Source organism: Canis aureus, chromosome 3 (assembly GCF_053574225.1).
Source record: "Canis aureus isolate CA01 chromosome 3, VMU_Caureus_v.1.0, whole genome shotgun sequence".
Lineage (NCBI taxonomy): Eukaryota > Metazoa > Chordata > Mammalia > Carnivora > Canidae > Canis > Canis aureus.
The window spans coordinates 47496249-47522114 of NC_135613.1; the positions used below are offsets into that span (position 1 = coordinate 47496249).

A 25866-nucleotide genomic window follows, 5' to 3' on the forward strand; every position below is an offset into this window, starting at 1 on the left:
TCTACACATGCCAAAGTCATCTGAGACTGCTATGGGGGAGATCTGGTTGCTAGCTCTCTATCTGGCTGGCCAGGATCCCTGACTCTGGTCTGAGGGTGACCCCATAGGCCAACCCTGCTCCCGGGCCCCTTTCTGCCATGCCCCCCGGATCTGCAAGGCATCCAGGGTGTGCAGAGGCCTCATAATATGGCCAACCCCAGCCTGGAATCTTCAGTATCCAAGAAAAGAAAAGCTTCTACTTCCTCTCTCAGGACCATCTTGGGGGGTAAAGTGTGGCCACAAGGTCTCCTGCATGCAGGAAAGGTTGACGAGGTCCTGTCATAAATGTTTATGACATAGTGTTGAGAAAGCAAATTGATATGCAAAACTGTACAGATAATAGGACCTCAATTACATTCGAAATGAAAACAAACATGGAAAAAAGTCTGAAAGAAAATGCATCCAAACTTCCACAGTAGTTATCTATTTCTGGGTGCTGGAATCCAAGAAAATGAGTATTTTCTTCTTTATACTTCCTTTTGCTTTTGATAGGCAGGCGTTCTGCAACTGGCCTTTTATAATCAGGGAGAAAAAAAATGTTACAAAGGAAAATAAACAAGAGGGCCTGGTACTGGCTTCTGACCGGTCCCAGGAAGCATGAGGCTGAGTGCGAGCCTACAGGGCTCCGGGCCCCACTCCTGCCTCACTGCTGTATCCCCAGGTCCACAGCTTCCACAGGATGAGCATCCCCCATCCCCTCACCTGCAGCAACTCCAGATCAGATGAGTCCTCCTGCCCGGGGACCATTTCTGTTAACATCTCGGACATGACTTTTGTGTTTCCTCGAACAACGTCCAGTTCACTCCGAAGCCTGGCAATCTGTTGGGCGGGGAAGTGAGGAGGAAAGCAGGGAGCAAAGGGTCAATCAAGCTGCACCTGTCTGGTGACAGTCTCATTCACTGAAACATCAAGGTTACGCCTCTAAATGCTCATCTCTAAATGCTTGGCATTAGAAGGCTTATTGTCTAACTCTGGTCTGTGTGTGAGGGTGAGGGAGAGAAGAGAATAGGGCAGCAAGGCCCACCCTACGGGGTGTTGGTTACCAAGAGTTTGTCACAAGTGAATCTGCCAGGAAAGAGTGCTGGGTCTGACATGGACAGAGCTGGTTTGTGGCTCAGCCCTCCCACCACAGAAACTTGAGTGGGGAGTTCATCTCTCTGGCCTCCATCCCTACTTGAACTTTCAAGTGAAAGTGATAGAGCATGTGATCTCCAAGGGCCCTTCCGGGCTGGGGTCTTCATCGGGAACCTCATCATTACAGATGCTGGCCCCAGGGATTTATATTCAAAGCACTATGGTCCTCAGAGGGGCTGGCCTGTGTTCCCTGGACTTCTCTGGTGTGGCAAGAATGAGGGAGAGGGACAAGAGAAGACCTGGGGGAGCTCCCCTCCCACCCCAGCTCCCTACCTGCTCATCCATCAGAGCTCCCCAAAGCCTGGGCCTGGGCCATCTTTCCTGCGGTAGGGACACCATAAGGGATAGATCTTAACCTATCTGAGCCCCAGTCTCCTCAGGTACAGAGAGGGGAAAACGATGCCTACACCTCAGGGTTGCTAGGAATAACTGAAGTGAAGACCCTGCACAGTGCTGGCACCCATGCACCTAGGACTCACCCAATCCCTTTCCTAGTAAATATCCAGAGAGCTGGATTTTGTTATGGCTCTCAATTGCATTTTGACCTGGCTCAAATGACACCTTTTGTCCTCACTGAAGCCTTTTCTGACTCTCCCCTCCCCCTTCTCCGAGGCAGAAACAAGCAGCCCACACACCCCATCCTGTCCCACCTGCCCTGGGGCAAGGACTCTGCTGAGTCCAAGTAGGGACTCTCAGCACAGGGATAGGGACAGGAGGCCTCAATAAATCTGTGCTGGATAGACAAACAGACAAATGGTCAATGAGGGCATTGGGTTAGGTCCCGAGAGACTCTTTTCCCTCTGGTTCTGCCTGGTGAACTCTCAAGTCTTAGACAGAAGAGGTTTCTGGCCCTGGAAGCTCAGGGATGCGACAGAGACCACATGGGCCCAGAAGCCCTTGGGGTCCTCTAGGCTGGGCTGGGTTCCTACTGGCTGTTTCCATCTTCCCCCAGGGGCAGTACCCATTCCTTCTCACCCATTCTAGACCCTTCTGGAGGTCTAGACCATTCTGGCTGCTGGGAGGGCTCTTCCGAGCTCCCATGCAACTGAAGAAGAGTCAGTGGAGGGTCTCAGGGACAGTACAACTCCAAACATGTCAGACTTCCCCTTGAGCAGAAAGGGGGACATTGCTGCCCCTGGAAGCAGAGCTCACAGCCTCTGGAGACCTTCTTCCCCAGGGCTTCCCTTCTGGGGACAGGTCCTGGCCGTTATGAATAATGAGAAAGGGCAGAAAGGGCGAATGAAGCCCACAGTTATGCACCTCCTCAGGGCCAGCAGAGAACGGAAACGTGAGCAGCCCTGGCACAACACTTCTTCCTTGACCCTTCCGTTTAAATAAGTTTCTGTAACCCTGACATTGTCACAAATATTAATTAAGGATTTAAAATATATAATCACCAGAACAGGTTTTTTTCCCCCCTAAATGTGGTCAATTCTCAAATCTCAACTACTGGAAATTCTATATAGATTCATCTAAATACTTGACTCTGTGACTCGTCTATAAAAATCTAGTTTGGGGTTAAAACGGCATTGGCCTCTCAGGAAATAACTCGGGGAAGGTAGGCAGTGTTCGAAATAAAGGCAGGAAGGGCGCTTCCTAAGGGCCTCCCGCATCCTGGCCTCTGCCTCCACGTCACCTTGCTGCTCGCGTCACCAGCCTCTGATGGCTGCAGCTCCTGTCAGGATCAATCCAAACCTCTCCGCGTGACTCACAAGGCTGTTCACAATGCAACTCCATCGCTGTGCTTTGGCCTCACCCTTTGTCTCTTAGATCCCACACCTGTACTGATCCTCCAAACCCTCCACCTGCTGTTCCCTTGAACACCTCCCTCCTCCACGCCTCTGGCCCCAGGCCTTCTCAGACAGGCCTCCCTCACCAGCTTCAAGAGCCTCAGCAGCCAGGTCAACCCTCCAGGCAGTACTCAACTCCTGGCTCTTGCTCCTGCAACTCTGCCACCACTGTGCGGACTGTCTCTGTCTCCCCAGTACACGGAGAGCCCTTGGAATGGGGCCTAGGCCCTTCTGTCTGTGCGCCGCTGACACCCTAGCACAGTGCCTGGTCAGGGAAGGTCTCCATATGTCTCCAGAAAGGGTGAACGAGGACTGTCAGCCAACTTGCCTCTGGCCCAGAAGTATGCAAGTACCTGTTCTGAATTGGCCATGATGGGGCCAGTCACGCTCAGAGCCGGGGCCTGTGGAGCGGAGGAGTATGGAGCAGGAGAAGGTGAAGAGTAGGAGCTGGCACTCGTCCTCTGTTGCGACTGGGACCTGGGCATGGTTGTGGCTGGATCCACTTCAGGGACACTCTGGCATGGCAACAACATAAGTCGTCCATTCACTTGGGCTGTCTGTGCAGCTGGGCCTGGCCCCTACCCCAGCCCGGGCAGCACTTCCTGCCACAGCAGCAGGCAGAGGCTCTACTTCTAACCTGTGAGGCTCGAGGAATCCCTCTGCCCCCTCTGCACCCAGTCTCTCCATCCATGAAGGGCGCAACCAAGGGCTCCTCCCTCTACTTACCTCACAGACTATGAAGGCCCTTCAGAAAGGCAGCACTGAGGGCACTCTGGGAGAGCTTTGGCCAGGGTTCCCATTAACAAGACCACCTCAGAATCTGAGCGGAGGGGGCCCGCTATGAAGTTTTGCTCATCATGAATCCCTATTTGGTACCAGAAGATTATATTTTGGCCTTATGAGTAGACTAATATAAATAGTAATTATGCAATTTACCGAATGTTCTTTGTAATTATAGACACAACAACACTGTTCTGGGTCGTTATTAGATGAATAAAACAGGTTACATTGATTCCACAAAGCATAGTAAGTGGTTTGGAAGGATCATAATGAGAATAATGCTTTGCAAAGTATAATTTCTGGTGCTTTCCCTCTGAGCATCTCAGCCTCTTGAACGTTAACTGTGATCCATGCAAGAGACCTGCATAGATATTCTGGATTTCTTGTCCCCATTTCAGAGATAGGCAGATGGGGCCAGCAGGCAGTGTGTGCTGGGACAAGGTACGTCTCCCAGATCCTGAAGCTTCCTGGCTCTCCCTCGGGGCCAGGGGCTGATTCCCAGCCAATAGAGATACTAGTTTCCAGGATGAAGAGTGTCCATCGCTGCATGCTTTTCATTTGGAAGGATAGAGCTGTCCCACCTGGTAAAAGCTTCCATGGTAGGCCCCTAAATGGGCCTTCCCTGGTCTTTGAATTCCAAGGCCGGCAGGATTCAAGGATGTCTGGATATTGCTGAACACTCATAGCTCAAATAAAATTTAGATCTATTTGACAGTCGAAAAAAACAAAAGCTGCCCTTTGCTCCACGGTCAGTGACATCATCTAGCTCTTCTATGTTACCAACACTGAGGTGCTCTGGTGCTCTCAGAGGAAGATGCCAGCACCCCCACACCACATTCCTGGGGCCTCTGAAAAGCAGGTGTAGTGGCCCTCATGGGATAGATGGCTCCACCCAAGCAGCCATTTCCACAAAAATGTCGGAACTGATCCCTCTATTATATCCTTCCACAGTCAGATGAAAACAGGGGTGGGGGGAGGGGGACGGGACACTGCTGCCACTTAATCACCAGTCAACCAGCTGTCTCACTCCTGCATTCCCCCTTGTTATTAAAAAGAAATGCCCTCAAGCTTTAAGAAAGCGTGATGACAAGCTGAATAATTCAAATAGAGCAGCAGAAGGGTGGTGGCAGTGGCTTGCCCGTTCTGCAATAGGTCTTTCTAGAAAATGCCAGCTGTAAGCTTACCCGCTGTGGTGTGTGTATGGGAGACAGAGCGTCCAAGTCTGCCATGGGAAACTCGACCCCTTTCCTCTTCAGTTCCTCATATATATGCACAACGCCAGTGAGGTCAGGGCTGCTTCGGAAGGCATCAGCCCATGCCTGTGAGCAAAGAGAGGGCCTGTTAGGAAGCATTTCTCACCAAAGGGAGCCCAGGTGCTCTCTCAGAGGCCAATGCTCTCTGACACTCGAATGCATATCGCGCTGGCCAAACCCACTCTACTCCCGTTCCCCTCACCAGCTCTGCCACGATGCGACTGGTGAAATGTGTGTTTTCAATGGTGCCCTTGAGCATGAACAAAAACACAAAACTTAATCCAGCATGTAGGATTTCCTTGGAGAAGATACGGAGAAATAACACCTAAGCACTGTGGTGCATCCTAAAATGCAGGCAATCACCTAATCACCAGGAAACCAATTCCTTATGATGCTCAGCCGAAGGGCACGAAGACATGGTCTCGTTGCTGCACCCGCAGGACACCACGGGGACCAGAGAGCCACGGCTCTGCTCCATTGAGCTCTCAGGGGCAGAGGCAGGAGCCGTAGGCAAATCGAGCAGAAAGGAAAGGTGAAATTGATGTGTCACGGAAAATAAAGGCTAACATGGGGTTTCCTCGGTGGATAGGAGTGTGCAAAGGCAAAAACTGGAAAGGCCCAGCCAGAGAGGTGAGATGAGGGAGGCCCAGGGGCAGGAGAGCCCAAGCTGCCCACAGTGTCACCGCACATGTGCCCACATGGGAAAAGTAACTGGAGAGCATGGCCACTGAAGTCCCTTCAATGAACACACCATGCAGAGAGGAAAAGAACAAACATTTAATAGATTGTCACTTTTCATGAATTCATGAAACTCAAAATTTTTTAAAAAAATATTTTGTTCTTTGGAAGTGACAAAATCTTTAGAAAGAAAAGAAAGAAAAGAAAAGAAAAGAGAAGAAAGAAAAAGATCTCTAAAGGGTTCCTCACCAAATGAAGCTCGTCTCTTCAGAACCATCCTGTTACCATATACATACCCAGAGGAGGAGGCACTGTGTCTGGCGCCCACAGTTCTAGTGCCAATTCTGCTGTTGTCACAAGCCTTTGACTGCCTCCCTGGCTCTAGTCATGCGTTCCAACCAATCCTGAGGCAGCCACGGAAACTCTATCTCTAACCAACAGACCCATTTGAAGTTAAAAGGTCAGTTTCCAAAAAGCTTTGCCCGTTCCGACTGATGTGTCCTGCCACAGACATTCCTGTCAGCCAGGCTTCCTTGATCCACTCATTTGATCTGCACACTCAGGGATTTAATGCCTGCTTGAGGCCGGCCTCTCTTGGCCAACACTTCTTCTGGATGCTGAGTAGGGCCCAAGGTGCCTGCAGAGGGCTGTCTGGAATGCCAGCTGGAGAGCAGCAGCCCCGAGGCCTGCCCCCCTGGGGAATGCCCCAGAGCCCTGTTCCCTACCAGCTGCTTCGGTTGCCACCACCGGATTAAAAATCCAGCTGAGTCTTGGGAGACTAGCTTCAAAATGCAGCTCGCATGTTCGTTTAGGGTCTGAGAGCAGGTTTACAGCCTGCTGTGGGAGGCTGGGGAGAAAAAAGCATCACAGTAGTTCCCTGGTTGCTATGAGAGGAAGAATAACTCCAGAGGACCACTTTTCATTTATTCTGCTCTCCATCTCAGCCAGATCTGAGATAGAAAGAATGGGGATTAAAGAGCCATCACTGTGCTCTCCAGGCAGTGGATACTTCTTGGGGCACCTGCCCCAACAGCAAGCCAACAGACCCCCCTTCTCCTGTATTATGTCTTCTGTGGCAGCAGGAGGAAAATACACATCCCAAGTTGGGCCAGACAGCTTCCCCTCCTCCCTGGAGCTTGGCCCTGAGCTTGGGGAAAGCTGGGCCCCCCTCTTTGGGTAGGTGACGCTGTCCTCTATAGATGCAGGCACTGTGAGGCAGCTGCATGCCCACTGGGGATTGAGGAGCAGAGACAGCCTATGTTGTTGGAAGGTATAGCCGGTGTGCTGAGAGGTACAGCCAAGAGAAGATGTGGAGGGCTTTCCTGATCCCTTCTGTCCCTTTCCCCAGGTCCAGTTACACCCAGGATCCTGGGAAGCCCATCCTTGTCATGACAAACTGTCCTCTACCTAGGCAAGCTGGAATTGGCATTTGTTATCTGCAACCAAGCAGTCTTGGCTAATCTACTCCCTTCCCGATTGTTACTATTTCAACCCCTGTATGGGACCCCTGAGCAGTCAGGGTGAGGTGGCTGTTAACAGAGCATATGTTCATGGCAGCATCCTCTACCGAAAAAGATTCTGATGCCAATGGGGAGCAGGGTGCGGGGGGGGGGGGGGCACCTTTAAAGGAACAGTCCTAGGGACACCTGGGTGGCTCAGCTATTTAGCTCCTGCCTTCAGCTCAGGGCATAATCCTGGAGTCCCAGGATCGAGTCCCACATCAGGCTCCCTGCATGGAGCCTGCTTCTTCCTCTGCCTGTGTCTCTGCCTCTCTCTCTCTCTGTGTGTGTGTGTCTCTCATGAATAAATAAATAAAATCTTAAAAATAAAATAAAATAAAATGGAACAATCCTATATGGAACAGTCCTAAATGGAGACACAGAATTGGGATAAATCCAGAGACGCTGTGCTTCTCTCATCTTCCTGGCACAATGCCCAAATACCTGTGTTCCAGTCTTTTCCCCACTAGGTCATACCTTTGAAGGCACACATTGAGTCCCGCCCTTGCACAGAGAAGGCAGTCAGTCATCAATTGTCAAGTTAGATTGAATTCAGACCTCACAGTTGCTAAGCATCTTTATTGCCCTACTTTGGAGAACACAGGAAGATGGCCAGTTAAGCTGTCCCCAGACCGAGGTGACAGTGACAAAGCAGGAGCCCCTCTGGACAGCTGACCCAGCTGAGATTTGAGAATCTGCTCTAGGGGAGAGATGGCAAACGTCAGGAAGTGTGGTTCACTCTGGGTCCCCAACCTAAAGCCAGGGAGCCACAGGGGTGGTGCCGGCAGGCTGCCCTACGGGAAAGTAAAGTGACACAGCAGTGCTGGCACTCTCTGAAGGACCTCTGTCACAGGGCCTGGCTGACTAATAACAGAGTGACCACCTCACTGCTCTTTATGTAACCCTCCTTTTTTCCAAGCATGTCTCCAGTGTTAAGGGGCTGAAAGACTCAGATGAAGGTCTAATAGGGAGAGAAAAAGGAGAATTTCCTGTTTTCTCCTTACTCCTTGGGATTGAACACCAAACCCCAGACTGACACATTATACTAACACGAATCCTATCCTATTTGCTTCTATTTCCCTCAAATTTTCACAAAGTTTTAAATCATCAAATTTCAGATTGATGAATGACTGCTGACTTAGATTATGGGTTCCATTCTTTGGCTCCTGCCATGTTCTGCTTATGCCCCTGGACCAGATTTCCTAGTCCCAGTGACAGGGTCTCCAGGGAGCTTGCCAGTCCACACAGAACCTGGCCAAAGACCAGGACACCAGGTCTCTAACACCTTTCAAGAATACAACACCTCCAGCTCCTCCTGCCCCCACCCCCATCTCAATCAGCTCACTTTCCTCAGTGGAAAGAAAAACCTTCAGTGGAAATAGGGTATTTTTAGACTCTACTGCTAGGAGGCAGGTTAAGAGGCAAGGGGGAGGGAGGCAGGAGAGGCATGACCACCATGAGGTTACCCTACCAGGATGGTATCATATCTGTTTCTGAAAACAACTGCAAGCTGAAAGCTGAAGGATGGCACAGAGTACAAGTGTTCTTGTCTCCTCAACAAATGGGACTTCACATGAAGAAACAGAAAGGCACACAGCTAAAGGCCAGCCAGGGAGCAGGTGAGACGCAGAGCAGGGGCAAAGGTGGCAGGCACTTCAAAGGCTGGGAGGGAGAAAGTGGGCAAGCTGCTCACCAGGCTGCCCTGCTCTCAACGTCTCTTTTCTCTTGCTGCCAGAGAGACCAGCTCCCTTCCTGAAGGACAAACTCCTGCGCAGGGAAACCCACTGGGCCCTCAGACCTGAGTCAAGTAAATGCTTCCAACTGCCCTTCCTCACAGCTTGTGTGCTAGGCTCGGGCTGGGGGAGGAGGGCAGTCTTCCCCAGATGTTCTGAAGCACAGGGCCTCTGGAGTACACAAGCCTAAGGGTGTCTCTTTTGGGCAGTCTGGGGGAGATGGGGCGGCTATGGATGGCTAGAGCACAGCCAAAGGATCCAGATGCTTCCAAGAGAGGAGGGATGGAATGTGTGGACAAGGGATAGGCATCCACTGATTCTCTTCAGAGAATCCCCTAGAGGGCTGCTGATGGCAAACATGTGCCAGTGGAAATGGCCAAGGCCCCTGTGTGGCCAATCTCAGGCTGACAATGCCTGTGATCAGCATCCCAGGAAAGCAATCAGAAGGCACGGTGGGCTAGAAGCCAGGAGGACATGCAAGGACAAGCATCCATTTCCCTCTAGGCACAGAGAGACCTGTCAGAAAAGCTGGTATGGAGACAGACCCCCTCTCTGCTCTTACCATAAGGGAGTAAAATCAAAGGGACAGTGAGCTCAGGCCGATGCCTGGTAATCAGAGCCACAGGTCCCACCTTTAAAGGAGTTCCAACCATGTTTCTTGGGCCAGAGATGGGGGTAGGGGTGGGGAGTGCTTCTCTAATTCCTTGGCCTTAAAATATTTGAGGCTGCCCCTCAAATATTCCAAAGCCAGTTCAAATCCTCCCTGGGTAGGTCCTGGCCCTCTATCAGCTGCAAGCCTGTTTCTCCAAAAAATCACCAACTCCCCAGGGGCAGGGCTGGGACTGGCCTGGTTCCACTTCCTGGCAGCTGGGATCCGAAGAGCACCGAGAAGTATCTGGATGACGAGGATTATGAGGAAGAAGCTGCCATGGCTCTGGCACCCATACATTTAACTGAACCTCTTTTCAGTCTAGCTGCATTTCTCTGATGGCCTGCTGCCTATTCACAGGCTGGCAGGAGGGCCAGGGATCTGTCGCCTCCATCCTCACTCTTGCATCATGGCAGGAATAGCTCCTGCCCTCCCCAGGGGAGTATCAGACTCTTAGGGGAGCCCGCCCAGTTCTTAAAAGTATATTCAACAGGTAAATAAAATCATCCGCTTTCTCCAAAGAGTTAAGAACAGGTTGACAAGATGTAATATGTCCACATACTCATCAGATGAGCTTTCACGAGGATGCGTTGGTGAAAATGTTATGCAACTAAAGTTTTTGTGCGCTGGCAGGAAAGAATGGCAGGTCCTCACTGGTGTAACCAATAAACTGGAGCTTGGCCATGCCCCACCACCCAGCAATTCCACTCCCAGCTATGCGGCTGACCCACATGAAACCACTAATATTTTACCATTATTCACCAACAAAGATGGCAGTGTCATGTATCTGAATTAATACAGATCTAACAGAAATGAATACACATGCTCACCACAAGACACCTCCTAGATGTTCACAGCAGCATTTTTTATAATGGCTTCAAACTGGGAACACCAAGTCCTGAGCATCAGTAGGAAGGATAAACAAACCATGGCACATTCACCCAGAGGGACCTGGGCACAGTGATGTGAACAAGGGGAATGGAAAGCCTATGGCCATACCCAGTGATGACGTGAGGCCTGGAAACAAGGTGCGGCCAGACACACAGACATAACAGAGTGCTCATTGCAGAGTCCACACAGGGCAAGTTCAAGAACAGGAAAAATCCATCCCAGCTGTGAGGCGAGGTGATCCCCCCAGGAGATGGGGGGCTCTTTGGGTGCAGGTCATATTCTGCTTGATGACACAGGGGCTGGTTTAGATGGGTATATTTGGTTTGTAAAATCTTATCACATTGTACATGTGAGTTTAATGTGTGATCTCCTGTACATATATTAGAATTCAATAAAAAGGAAAGAAAAGGCTGAACATCCTATTTGTTCTTTTGTCCAGCCCATTACAGAAACCATCTGCCAACTCAGAATGCTATCAGCTTTATACTGTTGGGTGGCCATGACCAAAGACAAAAGTTCTTCAGGAAGTTTCAAAACCTGGAGAGGAGAACCCTCCCCGGGCAGGTAAGCAAGGCTACCCAGAACTACCCTTATCCAAAGCCCTTGGTGTTTTCCCAGCCGGACCAGGTGACTGTCCAGTGCATCCTGGTGGGACAGGCCAATCTCAGGCTGACAATGCCTGTGGGACAAGGAGCCTGCAAGGCCCTCAGGGGCCCATCCTGCTCCAGCCCCTGCAGGGGGGCACACATGCTGCTGCCATAGGGGGTAGGAGTAGTTCTCACAACATGGGTACCAACCACTGCAGCCACCATGGGCTGATCTCAGACTCCAGACTGGGAGTAGGGAGCAGGGACACAGGTCTCCACTTTACAGATAAAGAGGTAGAAGCCCAGGGAAGTTAAAATACCTGCTGAAATTACATAGCTGGGAGAAGCAGTGCTGAGAGTAGGCAGTGACCCTGACAGGACAACCATAGCCAGTACACAAGGCTCTCCGTGCCTTCAGCCAGGGAGCCCCCCAGCCAACAGGGGCAGGGCAGATCACAAGCCTAGCCATGGCCGTGCTTGACAGGGGTGGCCAACCACCCACTGGGCCTGGCCCCAGGAAGTGCTCCTTCCAGGGGGAGGAGGAGGTGGTTTGTATCTGTGTGTGTGTGTGTGTGTGTGTGTGTGTGTGTGTGAGAGAGAGAGAGAGAGAGAGAGAGGAAAAGAGGGAGAGACACTGAGACACTCCAGGTTTGTACCCGTGTGTGTGTGTGTGTGTGTGTGTGTGAGAGAGAGAGAGAGAGAGAGAGAGAGAGAGAGTGGGTGGGTGGGGGCGGGGGAGAGACATGGAGACACACCAGGTGGGCAGAATGGATAGGGACCACCTAAGGAAACATGGAGGGGCTCTGCTATCACCCATACTCTTCCCCTTAGAGCTTCAGCAAACTACACCCACCCATTTGTTAAGAAAAGCAAATTATTGAACACCTACTCTACACAGCAACTGCTCTAGACCCCAGGGATATAACATCCCTGGACTCTCAGGGAACTCAGAGTGAGGCAAATGACAGAACAGAAGTGGAGAAGACCACAAAAGAAGGTGAAAGGAGAGAGGGAATACTGTAAATCTAGGGGTAGGGAGGTCTCTGGGGGCTGTTGGAATGATGGAGAGGTTTCTCAGATAGAGGACCTAGGAAAGAATAGACAGAGCGAGCTGAGCCCTTGGTAAAGGCCACAACTTTCCTTTCCAGCCTCAGGCGCCACCACCACCTCGAAAGCCCCTATGCTCAGTCCTGATCACAGTGCCTTCTGCCTACCCCCTGCCCCACTCCTTGGCGCCTAGGCTCTAGCTGCCCTCCACCATAGGACCACTGTGCTGGTTGACATGTATCACCAGGGGGCTCCATCTGCAGACACCCAGCTCAGAAATGTTCCCCACTGCCTATAGGACAGAGCACCAACTGTCAGTACAAGCCCTTGACCATCCCTCTGGCCTCATCTTCTAGCCCCAGACATTCTTAATTACACAAAATGGTTTTAAAGAATCCTTTTCTGGGGCGCCTGGGTGGCTCAGTCCTTTAAGCATCTGCCTTTGGCTCAGGTCATGATCCCAGTATCCTGGGATCAAGCCCCATGTCAGGCTCCCTTCTCCTGGAGAGCCTGCTTCTCCCTCTGCTCCCCATTCCTGCTGTCACTACCTCTGTCTCTTTCTCTCAAATAAACAAAAACAAAAACAAAAAAAATTTTTTTTTTTTTTTTTTTAAAAAGCATCTTCTCTTCAAGAGGTGCAGCTTCATTTCCTGACTCTTGAGGCTGGACTCCCTTCTAACAAACAGAATAGGACAGAAAAGATGATGCATAATCTCTCAGACTCAGTCCCCAGAGGCATTGCAGTTTCTCTCCCACTCTCTTTTGGACTGCCTGCTTTAGGGAAAACCTGCTGCCATGTTATAAGGACACTCAAGAGTCTACACAGCAAAAAACCCAGGCCTCCTACCAATAGTCAGCAAGGAACTGGGGCTTCCTGCCAACAGCCCTGTGGCGAGCCACCTGGACGTGGCTCCTCCAGCTCATCGAGCTTGCAGATGAGGCAATTCTGGCTGACGTCTTGCCCACAACCTCCTGAGAGCTCCTGAGCCAGAAGCACTCACTTAAGCTGCTCCTGAATTCCTGACCCACAGAAACAAGGAAGTCATAAACATGTGTTGTGTGAAGCCTCTAAGTTTTGGGGTAATTTGTTACACAGCCATTAAAAATGAACAAATCCCGAATGTGTCAACTGCTGTCTCTGATGCACATGCTAGTCCCTTTGCCTGTGCTACTTCTCACACTCTGACCTTTCCATGCTAGTCCCTTTGCCTGTGCTACTTCTCACACTCTGACCTTTCCATCAAGCTTCTTACCTCCAGGGTCCAGCAGAAATGTCATCTCCTCAGTGAATCACTCCTTAACACCGTCTCCCTGGATCCCACCCCCACCTGCTGCCAAGCTGGCCCTGACCCTATGCCTTGCCAGCCCTGCAAATGGCTCTAGCACAGTCATTCCTACTCCACACTGTCCCTGATGGCTCAGAGGCCTGTGGGGGGGGGGAGGGGGAACCCCCACCCATCCCTGGGGGCAATAGAGAGCCAGGCACCCAGAAAACCAGTGAAGGCTCTCTCAACTGGCTTGAGAGCTCCCTCTCAGGCTTTTATTCCAGTGGGATGAGCATAGAAACATAAGCATTTTGCAACAGCTATTTAAACCCAAGAGGGCCTCCATTCTTCCCTCCAAATGATGGGAAAGCACGAGGACCCACTGCTAAGGGGCCCCATCTCAGTGGGTCCCAACAAACTAGACAAGGGGAGCTTACCTACCTGAATCAGAGCAAGCACCTTGTCCTGCACAATGGTGGGAGGATTGTTCTTGGGAGAGATGATTTTGACCAGGACGCTGTCAATGAAATCCCGGTTGGCCACGAGAATGTGGAAGCGGTGGCCACAGTTCTTCACACACGTCTCCAGCACCTAAGGAGAGGGGAGAGGAAGGAGGGGTCACCACAATGGCAGCTGAGTTTCCACCCTGACCCCACCTCTTCCTTCTTCCACATGGTTCCACCATCTCTTCCAGAGTCACACTGGGATGGCATTGCATCCCTTCACTCTAATTCAGGCATCCCTTGCTGACTAAAGTCGCCTGTGCCTGCACAATAATCAGGCAATTAGTTGGTAATTGAGGCACCAGTTTTGCATGAGAAGGATGCTGGTGTTTTAATGAGATCAAAATGACTGAGCGGTCCCTGAAAATTAGCATTTTAACTCCTCTCTCCCGGCTTCTGGGTGTGAGACATTAGCCAGTGGGACTCAGACTCTGACACAGAGAGGGCTGCTGTGACAGCCTGAATTGCCCCGTGAATTATTGGCCTTTGTATATGAGTAAGCAAACACACACACACTCACCTTGACACATACACACACACCAACACGTCCCACACAACCCTGCCTCTGCAACTAATATTGGAAATGACTAAGGATTTTCTTCTCTTAATAAATGGTTTGTGGGCCTCAGCTGCCAGTCAGCTTCAAGGTCCATGTTCACACACTCTGCTCGCTCCTCCCTTGTCTAGAAAAATGAAGTAGGCAGGCCTTAGCCACTCAAAAGCACAGCACATGTGGGTTCTGGCCAGATGGCCAGTGTGGGCTTGAATCTCAGCTCTGCCACTTCCTCCCTAAATGGCCCAGGACCAGCTGTCTGAACCTCAGCTTCCTCATCCGTGAAGTGGGCACATGAGTGCCCCCTTGTGGGACCCCAGTAAGGATAAGAAAGTATATTTGAGGCACCTAGCACACTGTCCTGCATGGCGTTGCAGGGCAGTAAATGAGGACTATGATGATATGATTGCCATCTAGGAGGCCGCTGTACACACCCAAGGAAAGGGAAAGGGGAGAGGCCCCCTGGAATTCAGGGGTATCAACTGGAGGGTCTCTCCAGCCTTGAACACAGGTTTCTGAACTTCTCAGCACTCTGTAAACCAACCCATACAATGACCTGGCCCTTCCCACACCAGCATACCCCAGTGCCACAGTCAACTAGTGGGCAATGTCTCCTTGGAATGTGACCAACAACAGGGGACATTTCTGACTGCCTGAGTATTTTCAGTGACCCAAACAACTGACCACTGGTTGTCTTATGCAGGGCTGGGTTCCTACAAGGAGGTATTACCTTGCCAAAGCATGGCAATCGGGAAAGGACCACACTCTTAACGCTAATGGAAAGTGGACTACAAGCCAGCACCATGCAGGAGCCTCCACATTATGTACCATTTCATTCCAGTCTCACAACAAATTAATTCTCTTTAAATAGATCGACCTTCTCTGGACCCCTTGTCTCCTCACCCACAATGAGGCCACAGGGCCACCCCCCCTCCCCAGGTCTCCTCCAAGATCAGCTGGAAGTTCCCTCAGATGACAGGCAACATGTGCCAGATTTCTTGTTCTTCATCTGCTCCTGGAACTAGCCCTGTAAGGTGGATATTATCCCATTTTAGAGTAACAAAGCTGAGGCCTGGAGATGTGAGTAATTTCACTGAGGAGGCCACAGCTGGCATGTGCGCCCTGCCTGGCAGCCACAGAGCCAGGCAGTACGGTTCCTTTCCCCACCGCCAGCCTGTACTGTGGGAGGTTCCAGGTTCTACTTGGCTCACCAAGGGAGACCTTGAAGCTCAGTGTCCTCAGGTCACCAAGGTTTTCCTCAGCCAAGAGGACATTCTCTTAGCCTCTGCATGTGCCTGATTCCAGGTGACCACAAGGCAACCAGCATTCACTCTCACAGTGACCACAGGTGCTGCAGAGAGGATCCAGAGGGGTTCTTCTTGCTCTCTGGGAACTCACAGTTTCCCTTCTTTCTAGGATTCTCTAAAACCCTCTCCTAACTTTGCCTATGCAGGCATTGGGCTGCTAGGGTCAAGGCATGTGGCAGGAAGAATGGTTTATTTTGAGGAGCCAGTGGGAAAGGGAAAGGCAGGAGGAAAAAAGGCATGGTGAGAAAAAACATGGGAAAAAGAAGAGGAGGAAGGCCAACATGGCAGGGCAGCTGTGGCTCTGCCATCATGCTCAGGGCAACAGTGGGCCAGGACACCCAACTCACTTTTGGGGAGCACATCCTGACATCTTCCAAGATGGCAGACTTTAAAGTCAGCAGGGCCCTCCCTGGCTGGCAACGGCTATTTAGCCACTTCAGGGACTCTGCCAAAAATGCCATTGGTAAGTCGGCTCCTATAGGTTCTAGGGCATGAAACACACAGCAGCTTTTTTCCAGCAGTCAAAGCCCATGGGGTACAAAAGGTGCCTCTAAGCAATCAGATATGGCCATTTCAAGTCAATACACTGAGGCCCAAGCAGAGAGCCTCTCCAGAACTCCGACAAACTCCTGTTTGGGGTAATATTAATATCTTTGTGAAAGTCCCACAAGAAACAAGAGGAATGAGAGCAACTAATAGAACAAACGAAGACAAAGACAGAGAAGCCATAAAAGTAGACATAAGACCAGACAATGTGCACCAGGCTGGAGCCTTTGGTGTAGGGACAAGGGATCTGCAGCTGTCAGAAGTCTCCCAAAGGCATCTCTGGATTTGCAAAGACCTGACTACATCAACAAACAAGCAAACAAAAAACAGGAATAAATTTAACCAAAGAGGTGAAAGATCTGTACCCTGAAAATTATAAGACACTGATGAGAGAAATTAAAGGAGCCACAAATAAATGGAAAGATATCTCATGTTCATGGATTAGAAGAATTAATATTATTAAAATGTCCATACTCCCCAAAGCCATCTACAGATTTCACAGAAATAGGAGAAATGATTCTAAAATTCATATGGAACCAGAAAAGACCCTGAATAGCCAAAGCAATCTTGAGATAGAAGAATAAAGGTGGAGACATCATACTTCCTGATTTCAAACCATATTACAGAGGTATAATAATCATAACAGTAAAAAAAAATCATAACAGTATGGTACTGGCAAAAAAAAAAAAAAACAATGGAACAGAATTGAGAGTCCAGAAATAAACACATACGTACATATATGGTCCACTAATATTTGATAAGAGAGGTATGACAATTCAATGGGGGAAAGGACAGTCTCTTTTACAAACAAGTGTTGGGACAACTGGATAATCACACAGAGAAGAATAGAACTGCACTCCTATCTTACACCACTCACAAAAATTAACTCAAAATGGACTAAAGACTTAAATTTAAGACCCTAAACTGTAAAACTGCCAAAAGATGACACAGGAAAAAAGTTTCTTGACATTAGTCTTGACAAAGATTTTTTGGATGTGAAACCAAAAACAAAGGCAACAAAAATGAAAATAAACAAGTGGAACTATGTCAAACTAAAAAAGTTTTGCACAGCAGAAGAAACAATCAGCAAAATAAAAAGGCACTCTACAGAATGAGAAAAAATATTTGCAAACCATGTATCTAATAAGGGGTTAATATCAAAAATATATAAGGACCTTAAACAACTCAAGAGCAAAAAAACTATCCCCAAACAAACCAAAAACCTAAAACCAATCCAATTACAAGTAGGCAAAGGTGGGGCATCTGGCTGGCTCAGTCAGAGCATTCGACTCTTGATCGTGGGGTCATGAGTTTGAGCCCCAAGATGGGTGTAGAAATTTCTAAAAATAAACTTTAAAAAATGGGCAAAGGACTTTAAACAGACATGTTTTCAAGGAAGATGCACAAATGGCCAACAGGCACATGAAAAGATGTTCAACATCACTAATCATCAGGGAAATGCAAATCAAAACCACAATAAGGGATCACTTCACACTTGTTAGAATGGCTATTATTAAAAAGACAAGAGACAAGTGTTGGCAAGGATGTGGAGAAAAGGGAATCCTTGTGCACTGTTGGTGGGAATGTAAATTGGTGCAGCCACTATGGAAAACACTATGGAAGCTCCTAAAAAATTAAAAACGGGCTCCTAAAACAAAACAACATAAAACAAACAAACAAACAAACAAAAACCATGATCCAGCAATCCCACTCTTGGGTATATATCTAAAAGAAATGAAAACAGGGTATCAAAGAGGTATCTGTACCCCTATGTTCACTGTGGCTTTATTCACATAGCCAAGACATGGAAATAGAAGTATCCACTGATGGATAAATGTATAAGATGTCTGATATTTCTTTATCCATGTACACACACACACACACACACACACTGAAATAATATTCAGCCATAAAAAGGAAGGAAATCCTGCCTTTTGCGACAACATGGATGGACCTTGAGGTCATTACACTAATTGAAATGAGTCAAATACAGAAAAACAGATACCCAATATGTCACTTAAATGTGGAATCTAAAAAAGCTGAACGCGTAGCAACAGAGAGTAGAATGGTAACTGTAGGAGAGGGGAAATGGGGAAATGTTGGTCAGAAGGTATGAGTTCCCAGCTACAAGGTAAGTAAGCTCTAGGGAGCTAATGTACAGTAGTGTGACTGCAATTAACACTGTAGTATATACTTGACAGTTAAGATATTAGATCTTTTTTTAAAATATTAATTTTAGAGAGAAAGTGAGTGAATGTTTTGAGAAAGAGAGAGAGAGAGAGAGAGAGAGAGAGAAAGCCTAAGCATGTGCATGTGCGCACAAACCAAGGGAGGGGCAGAGGGAGAGAGAGAAAGAATCCTCAGGCAGACTCCCCTCTGCATGGGGAGCCTGACACAGGGCTTAATCCTAGGACCCTAAGATCCTGACCTGAGCAGAAATCAATAGCTAGACGCTCAACTGAGCCACCCAGGAGTCCCAAGAAATTAGATCTTAAATGCTCTCCCCTCCTTCCCCAACAAAGGTAATCATGTGAGGGGATAGAGGGATTTCCCGACCTTATGGTGGTAATCATTTTGCAATATATGTGTGTATCATCACATTGTATATCTTAAACTTACATATGTTATATGTCAGTATCTCAACAAAGTTGTTGGAATAATAGTAATAATAGCAATAAACCTAACCACCAGGAAAGGCTCAATGATGTTCACCATTTTCTTTCAGAAGGAAGTAAAAACAGAGACCACTTAAGAAAGATTTCCAGGGGCGCCTGAGTGGCTCAGTGGTTTAGCGCCACCTTCAGCTCAGGTTGTGATCCTGGAGACCCGGGATCGAGTCCCACATGGGGCTCCCTGCATGGAGCCTGCTTCTTCTCTGCCTGTGTCCCTGCCTCTCTCTGTGTCTCTCATGAATAAATAAATAAAATTAAAAAAAAAAAAAAAAGAAAAAGAAAGATTTCAATTCTTGGGGGCCTGGGTAGCTTAGTCAGTTAAACGTCAGACTCTTGGGTTTAGCTCAGGTTGTGATCTCAGGGTCGTGAAATCGAGGCCCACATTGAGCTCCATACTCAGTGTAGAATCTGCTTGAGATTCTCTCCCCCTCCCCCCATTCCCATGTGCACTTGCTCTCAGTCTTTCTAAACTAAATAAATAAAATCTTAAAAAAGAAAAAAGAAAGATTCCATCCAACCAACATGGTTGCCATGAAGTTGGGTGTATAAAGGGGTATGTTTTAGATAACAGGAAAATGCCCTGATATGTTAGTGTTCATTCCCTGGTGATTTCAGTTACTGAAATCAATTCCTTTTGGGCATCACTCTGGGTTTACTAAATGCCATGGATCAAATTCTGAGAAAAAAACCTGAAAGCTTTCAAGTCACTATACCTCAGCTGGTCTTTTTTTTTTTTCTTTATTATTCAAACCCCAATTCCCTGGCAGAGAAGGATCTCAAAATAAGTCTTGGGTTTTCACTTGGGTGAAGAATCCAAACAGTTTCTCTGCTTTAAAAGGAAACATGTTATAGCTGTTTTGGATAAACAACAAACTACTGAAACCTGCAGAGAAGCCCACTGCTGACCTGTTGCAGCTTCTACTATAAGAACTCACCGTGGCCCCGATTTTGCCATATCTGAGTAACTGTTAGCTTTCCAGACAGAAATAACCCTCGGAGCAGTTGTCCCTTTGAGTTTCTTGACATTTTAAGAAAGGGCAAAAATCTGGTCTGTTTCTTCCTGAAAGGAGTCACTAGGCTGGCTTTTTCCAGAACCCCTGCACCAATGACTGCTTTGACTCCATAATCCACAGCTGGACACTCTGAGAACCCCCAGGCCTCTCTCCGCATTGATGGGATGATGAAATCAGTCTGGGAAGGTTACTGTAAGCAATCACTTTAACACCAGAAAAGCTCAGCACAGTCCCAGGCAGGTTCGGGGTGGATGGTAGCAGGTTTGTAAGGAGAGACCAGACACCTAGGAAGGCAGCTAGTATGGCTGTGTCACAGAAGGCCATCCACAGGCAGGCCTTTGACTTCTCTGCTCTGGGCTTCTGTATTAGTCAGTGCTGCCCATGCCTGATCTTCTGCTGGTATGTACCAGCTTGCAGCCCATCCCCTCACTTCAGGGGAAAGCAGGAAAACCCAAAGGCACTGTGGGAAGGCTCTGCTACACTCTGCTGGTGCTCGCACCAAACTGTCCACAGGCCGTGGCTGCTGGAGGCTGTGCCGAGTGGACAGAGGGAAGGCCCTGCCTCTGGGAGTGGGGCAAGGCTGTGAATGTGGATTTCCTCAGCTGCTCTGCCCCCACCCTAACCCCGAGGGCAGCACTCACTGTTAATGCCAGCATGACCTCTCTGTAGTTCCGGTTCCCATTAAGCCGCTTCTTCAGGGCCCGAATGGCATCCTTTGGCCTAGAGAGAAGGACATATTAAAATCCTCACAAGTTCCACTCGGGGCGCTTACCTTACACATTACTCCTATTTGTGTGAACCAGCACATACACAAGGCCATCTGTTATACACAAGATTCTAGGTGGCCATGTTTAGAAGCATAAAAGGCTGCAGACAAAAAAAAAATCTTCATCATTGTGAAGCAGGTTAACCTTTAAAAAATTTTTTTTAAGTTTTGTTTTTATTTCTAGTAATCTCTACACCCAACATGGAGCTCGAACTCATGACTCTGAGAGCAAGAGTCACAGGCTCTTCCAACTGAGCTAGCCAGGTGCCCTAAAACAAGTTAATTTAAATCACGCTTATCCACGCAATTGAACACTACATAGCTGTGAGAAAGGATAAAGACACTCCTTACACACCAATATGGAGCAAACTCAAAGAAATGTGAATAGAGTTGTGTGCAGAACAGTGCATAAAGTATGCTACTCTTTGGCTTATAGAAGGACAACATACATACACACATAGTACACATGTTAGCAGAGGGAAGAGCATCTCTGGAAGGAGCCCCAAGAAGCTGGTAACTTTGGCTGCCCCTTAGGAGAGGAATTGGGTGGCAGAGAGGAGCAAGTGAGGTTTTTCACTGGGCTGCTTTTGGCAGGCCTTTTGCATTTGCATCACATGCAAATATCTTTTATTCAGAATGATAACTAAGCCACTGGTGTGGGGGTACACTGAAGAAACAACAGACAGACATAGAAGAAAGAATGGCCAGCTCCTTGCTGAGGCCTGGATGTTCAGCTCCTCCTCAGTTCCATGGAACCCCTTTTTGCCCTGAGAAAACTTAATTAAGTCTCCCCAAAACCCAAAGAATTGTGTTTTTAGGTAGTGGAGCTAATGTAGATTCCCAGAGGCATGTTCATAAGCTGACTGTTTGGGACCTGGAACTCGTTCTTCCTTAAATACCAGTTAGGGTGGGGAGTCAGGGTCCTCAACCAGCCCTCTAGAAGCATCTAGTAGGTGCAGCTCTTGGGTCTAACAAATCATTTAGTTTATTCTAAGCCAGGATCCAACAAAGCTGTGGCACTCATGGCTACCTCTGGCAGGAAACCCCTGCTCCCTGATGCCCCCAGTCCAGCTGCAGGCTGGCCCTCTGCTATCACCAGTGGGCTCCAGCCTTCTATCTGGGTCTTTCAAAGGCTGACGATTTGTAAGTCAGGGACCTCCTATTCCTCCAGCTCTGAAACATTTATGATCTCTTTACCAAAGGGAAAAGTCCTTTCAAGTACGTGTGAAGAATCTGGGGGGAGGGAGGGTAGATACTCTGCTAATCAGTCTAACCTAGACAAAAATACACAGAAGCAAACTAAGGCTTCCAGAAGACATTTAAATCACCCTGGGTCACCTAGTTCCCATCCCCAACATGAAACGTGGCTGCTTGCATGAATTCTTGGTTTCTGAGCCCAAAGGCTGATGGGACGAGGCTCTCTGGGGAACGGGTCCCTGCCAAGCATGTTTGCAGAATGGCTGCAGTTTCCAAACAGAGATGCTGATTTCTGCAAATATGGGACTTGACAAGCTCCTGGCTTTCAGGACTGTTTGTGGACTTGAGCTGGTGAAGGTCAGTGGCTGCTGGCCAAGAGCGTGGATTGACTTCCTCTCTTTCAAAGGCTCTGCCCAGCCACGGTCAGCCGCGACCCACGGCTGCTATCCCTCTCAATCCAGTTTCGTCCCTCTCCTCTTGAACTTCCAGGGAGCAGAAAAATGGGAACAGCCTCCGAGGGCTGCAATCACTTAGAGCTCACAGAGCAGAGAGTGCACAGAGCTCTCCCAGTGTGGGGGTGATGGTGGTGGTGGAAAATCAGAGAGTCAGCAGGCTCCTGGGTTAGAGTTAAAATGGAAATTCATCGGCGGGAAGTACTGCCTCAGAGTGACTGGGTGAGCACAAAAGCAAGTATTTATCTCTCTCCCCGGGGGAGAAGCTTCAGAAAGGAGGATCAAAGTCATGTCAGAGGAATTGCAAAGTTTCCAGCAGCAGCAGCAGCAGCAGATTAGACAGCAAGGAGCTGGAAACAGGGGGAAAAGGAGAGAAGGAAGAGTCAAGAGCCAAGATGGAGCAGGGAGAAGGAGCAGGAGGGGAAGGGGCCCTGTGAGATGCCCCACTGTCTGGCAGCTTTCAGCAGAAAGCTCAGCACCCCAGGCCTCAGGATCTGGCCTCTGGGCCATCCCCAGCCTCCCCAAGGTCTCCCTCACCCCAGACTCCTGAGAACCTTGCTTTCTAGTCATACTTGAACTCATCTTGTCCTGTGCCCCAGAACTGCTGCTTCTGAGCCGCTTTCTCCTCATTCCCTCCGAGAAGGATATGGCTGCTCCTCCTCCACCACCCCGGGACTCTTCCTCTTCCTCCCCTTTTCTCTGCTGCTACCTTGGTCTGTTGCAGTTATGGGGTGCTCACTCCTCCACACGCCCCCTCCTCCAGCTTAGAGACTGGGCACAAACATTCCTGGAGCAAGGGAAGGTCCATAGGTGGTCATGAAAATGAGCCAGGTCAGCTGATCCTTCTGGAGATACACATCAGAATCACCTGGGGAGCACGTGCCAAATCCACACACCTGGGCCTTAACTAGGAAGGTGCGGGCAAGGCATGGCAAACCGGTTCTAAAACATTGCCGGGAGCAGCAAGGGTGGCTCAGCGGTTTAGCGCTGCCTTCAGCCGGGGTGTGATCCTGGAGACCTGGGATTGAGTCCCACGTCAAGCTTCCTGCATGGAGTCTGCTTCTCTCTCTGCCTGTGTCTCTGCCTCTCTCTGTGTGTCTCTCATGAATAAATAAATAAAATCTTAAAAAACAATAATCACTGGTTATTAATGACCAACGATTCAAGGTATGAGGGATGGCCACGCAAGGCCTTAGGATGGAGGGCATCTCAGCCTTGGACATTTCAGGGAAAGCCCAAGGAGGGACCTATGGGGCAGTTCACCCAATCTGCACCCACCAGGACCACAACCTCCCAGAGGTGAAGCTCTGAATGACTAAGTGTAGGCAGAGCTTTGATGGCTGCAGCCAGGTCAACCTGTGCTTGCATCCTGCCTCTGCCCTTCCTAGACACACTGTGAGACCTCTGGCAAGCGACCAAACCTCTCTGGACCTGTTTCCTCAACATGGGCTGCCCCTACCTTCTAGGGCTGTTGCAGGGCACTGCACAAGCTGGTACAAGCCAGGGCTCCCGTGGCGGCCCAGTATACAAACGGCAAGCACTCAGAGAATGGCAGATAGGGTCAGGGCCATCAGCCCACAGAGGTCATCACCAAGGACTGGACAGATAACACTACCGATGAAAGTGGTGAAGGAAGTCACGTGCAGTTTAAGTCCTTACCATGCAAGTCTTTTTTTTTTTTTTTTTAAGATTTTATTTATTCATGAGAGACACAGAGAGAGAGAGAGAGGCAGAGACACAGGCAATAGGAGAAGCAGACTCCATGTAGGGAGCCCAACGTGGGACTCGATTCTGGGTCTCCAGGATCAAACTGCTGAGCCACCTGGGATGCCCAACTATGCAAGTCTTTAATGGATAAAGAGCAAATCCCTATGTAGAACACAGACATGGATACATACATAGGCAGACACTTCATAACTATTTACTACTTTAATCCTTACAACGAGCCTATGTGATAGGCAATATTGGTACCCACACTTTGTAAATGAGGACACCGAGGTACAGGGACACATGGCAAGGGAGCAGAGAGCCTAGAATTCTGGCTCCAGGCTCCATGCCCCTAATCCCACTATACTCCTGTTCCTATGTACATGTTGCACACCCTGCCCACCAGCCCAGATGTCCACCTTCCCCCTCTGACATCCACCCACCTCACCTGGCTGATGCCCCCATATGCTGCAAGACTCCACTTGGATGTCACCTCTTCTCAGAAGTCTTTGCTGCTGACAGTCCCAGAGCCAGCCAGCTGCTGTTGCTCTGGGCCCTCTGAGAGGCAGCTTCTCTTGGCACGCTGTGTTATGATTATGTTCTGCATTCCCCATCAGACAGAGTCCGTTAAGGACTTCCTTCTCTATTCTTATTTACCAAACGCTTGTCAAGAGTCAATTACGTGTACACTGTGCTTGGTGTTGGTATAAAATGGTGCGTGAGACAGAGTTCTGCCCTCACGGAGTGCACAGTTGAGGGGGCGCTGTCGGGGGAGATGGCCACTCTCACAAACATCACACCGACATGTACATTTACACGGTGACAGTTGTGGTATAATAGAGGGTACTGTGAAATCACATGGGGGGGATCTGTCCCAATCAGGAAGAGAGGGGTGTCAGGGAAATGAGATTCAAAGTGAATTCCAGTGAGTGACAGAACTGATCAGTGAAAGGGAGAGCTGAGAGGGAAAGAGAAGGATCCAGGACGAAAGCCCTAAAGGGTTGAAGGGGTGCTGGACCATTAGCTGAACTTGGGAGTTTCTCTCCTGCTTAAGAAGAGATTTGACAATCACCTCACTGTAGAAGCCAAGATAGAAAATCGCCAGGCGTCCTTGAAGGGGTCTCATTCAAAACCCAAGGACCCAGAGCTTGGGCCACTTTAGGAAGAAGGTGAGTAAGTGCTGGGAAAGGAAGGTGACCCACCTCCTAGACCCTGGGAGGTGGAAGCTCCACTTTAATACATATTCGTACATCCCCACATCCGTGGAGAATTGCAAATGGGGTATAGGAAGCATGGAAAGTCCAAGGAACTGAAAGATCAATGGGGCTGGAGGACGATGACAAGGGGAGAGGGCCCCAAGGGGAGCAGCAGAGGGACCAGGTTACCACACAGGATCCACTGAGGATTTGGACCCTGAAAGAAGGCTCCTTAGCAAGGAGCAACTTGATGAGTTTCTAAGAGGCGGTCAGTGGACAAAAGGAAAAGGGGAAATGGTAGAGAGACAACTTGGAGGATACAGCCTGACTCTAGGGATGCCAGAGGAATAAGGCTCTTTACCCCTGACCTGAACCACCATTCCAAATACTCCCTCCCCAAGTAGCACTTCCTCCTCACTCTCCCTGTTCCCCAGATGGCTTGTGTCCCCAACACACTGCCCTTTCACCCTCTCATCTATATATCACCTTCTCTTCCTGCCCTACTGAGGCCCAGCCCAAAGCCTCCCCCTGTGTCTGCTGCAATGGGCACACACCTTGGCCACGGCCTGTCCAGTGCCACCGGCTGAGCCCCTCAAGAGCAGCCAGGGA

At 49.2% G+C, this 25866-nt stretch overlaps 1 protein-coding gene across 8 annotated transcripts in view; it reads right to left on the minus strand.

Annotated features, from left to right (window-relative positions):
* The window catches only part of TOM1L2 (target of myb1 like 2 membrane trafficking protein), a 118665-nt gene that overhangs the window by 30333 nt on the left and 62466 nt on the right, over nucleotides 1-25866 (minus strand). For 6 of the 8 annotated variants that reach the window (XM_077892369.1, XM_077892364.1, XM_077892363.1 and 3 more), the window contains 5 exons: nucleotides 20581-20659; nucleotides 13787-13936; nucleotides 4928-5062; nucleotides 3317-3478; nucleotides 742-858 (listed from right to left, as the gene is read on the minus strand). In XM_077892369.1, coding sequence (XP_077748495.1) covers nucleotides 742-858; nucleotides 3317-3478; nucleotides 4928-5062; nucleotides 13787-13936; nucleotides 20581-20659 — 643 coding nt within the window. Of the gene's footprint in view, nucleotides 1-741; nucleotides 859-3316; nucleotides 3479-4927; nucleotides 5063-13786; nucleotides 13937-20580; nucleotides 20660-22043; nucleotides 22070-25866 lie in introns of those variants that run through there. The other 2 variants (XM_077892368.1, XM_077892370.1) reach the window with 2 other exon arrangements.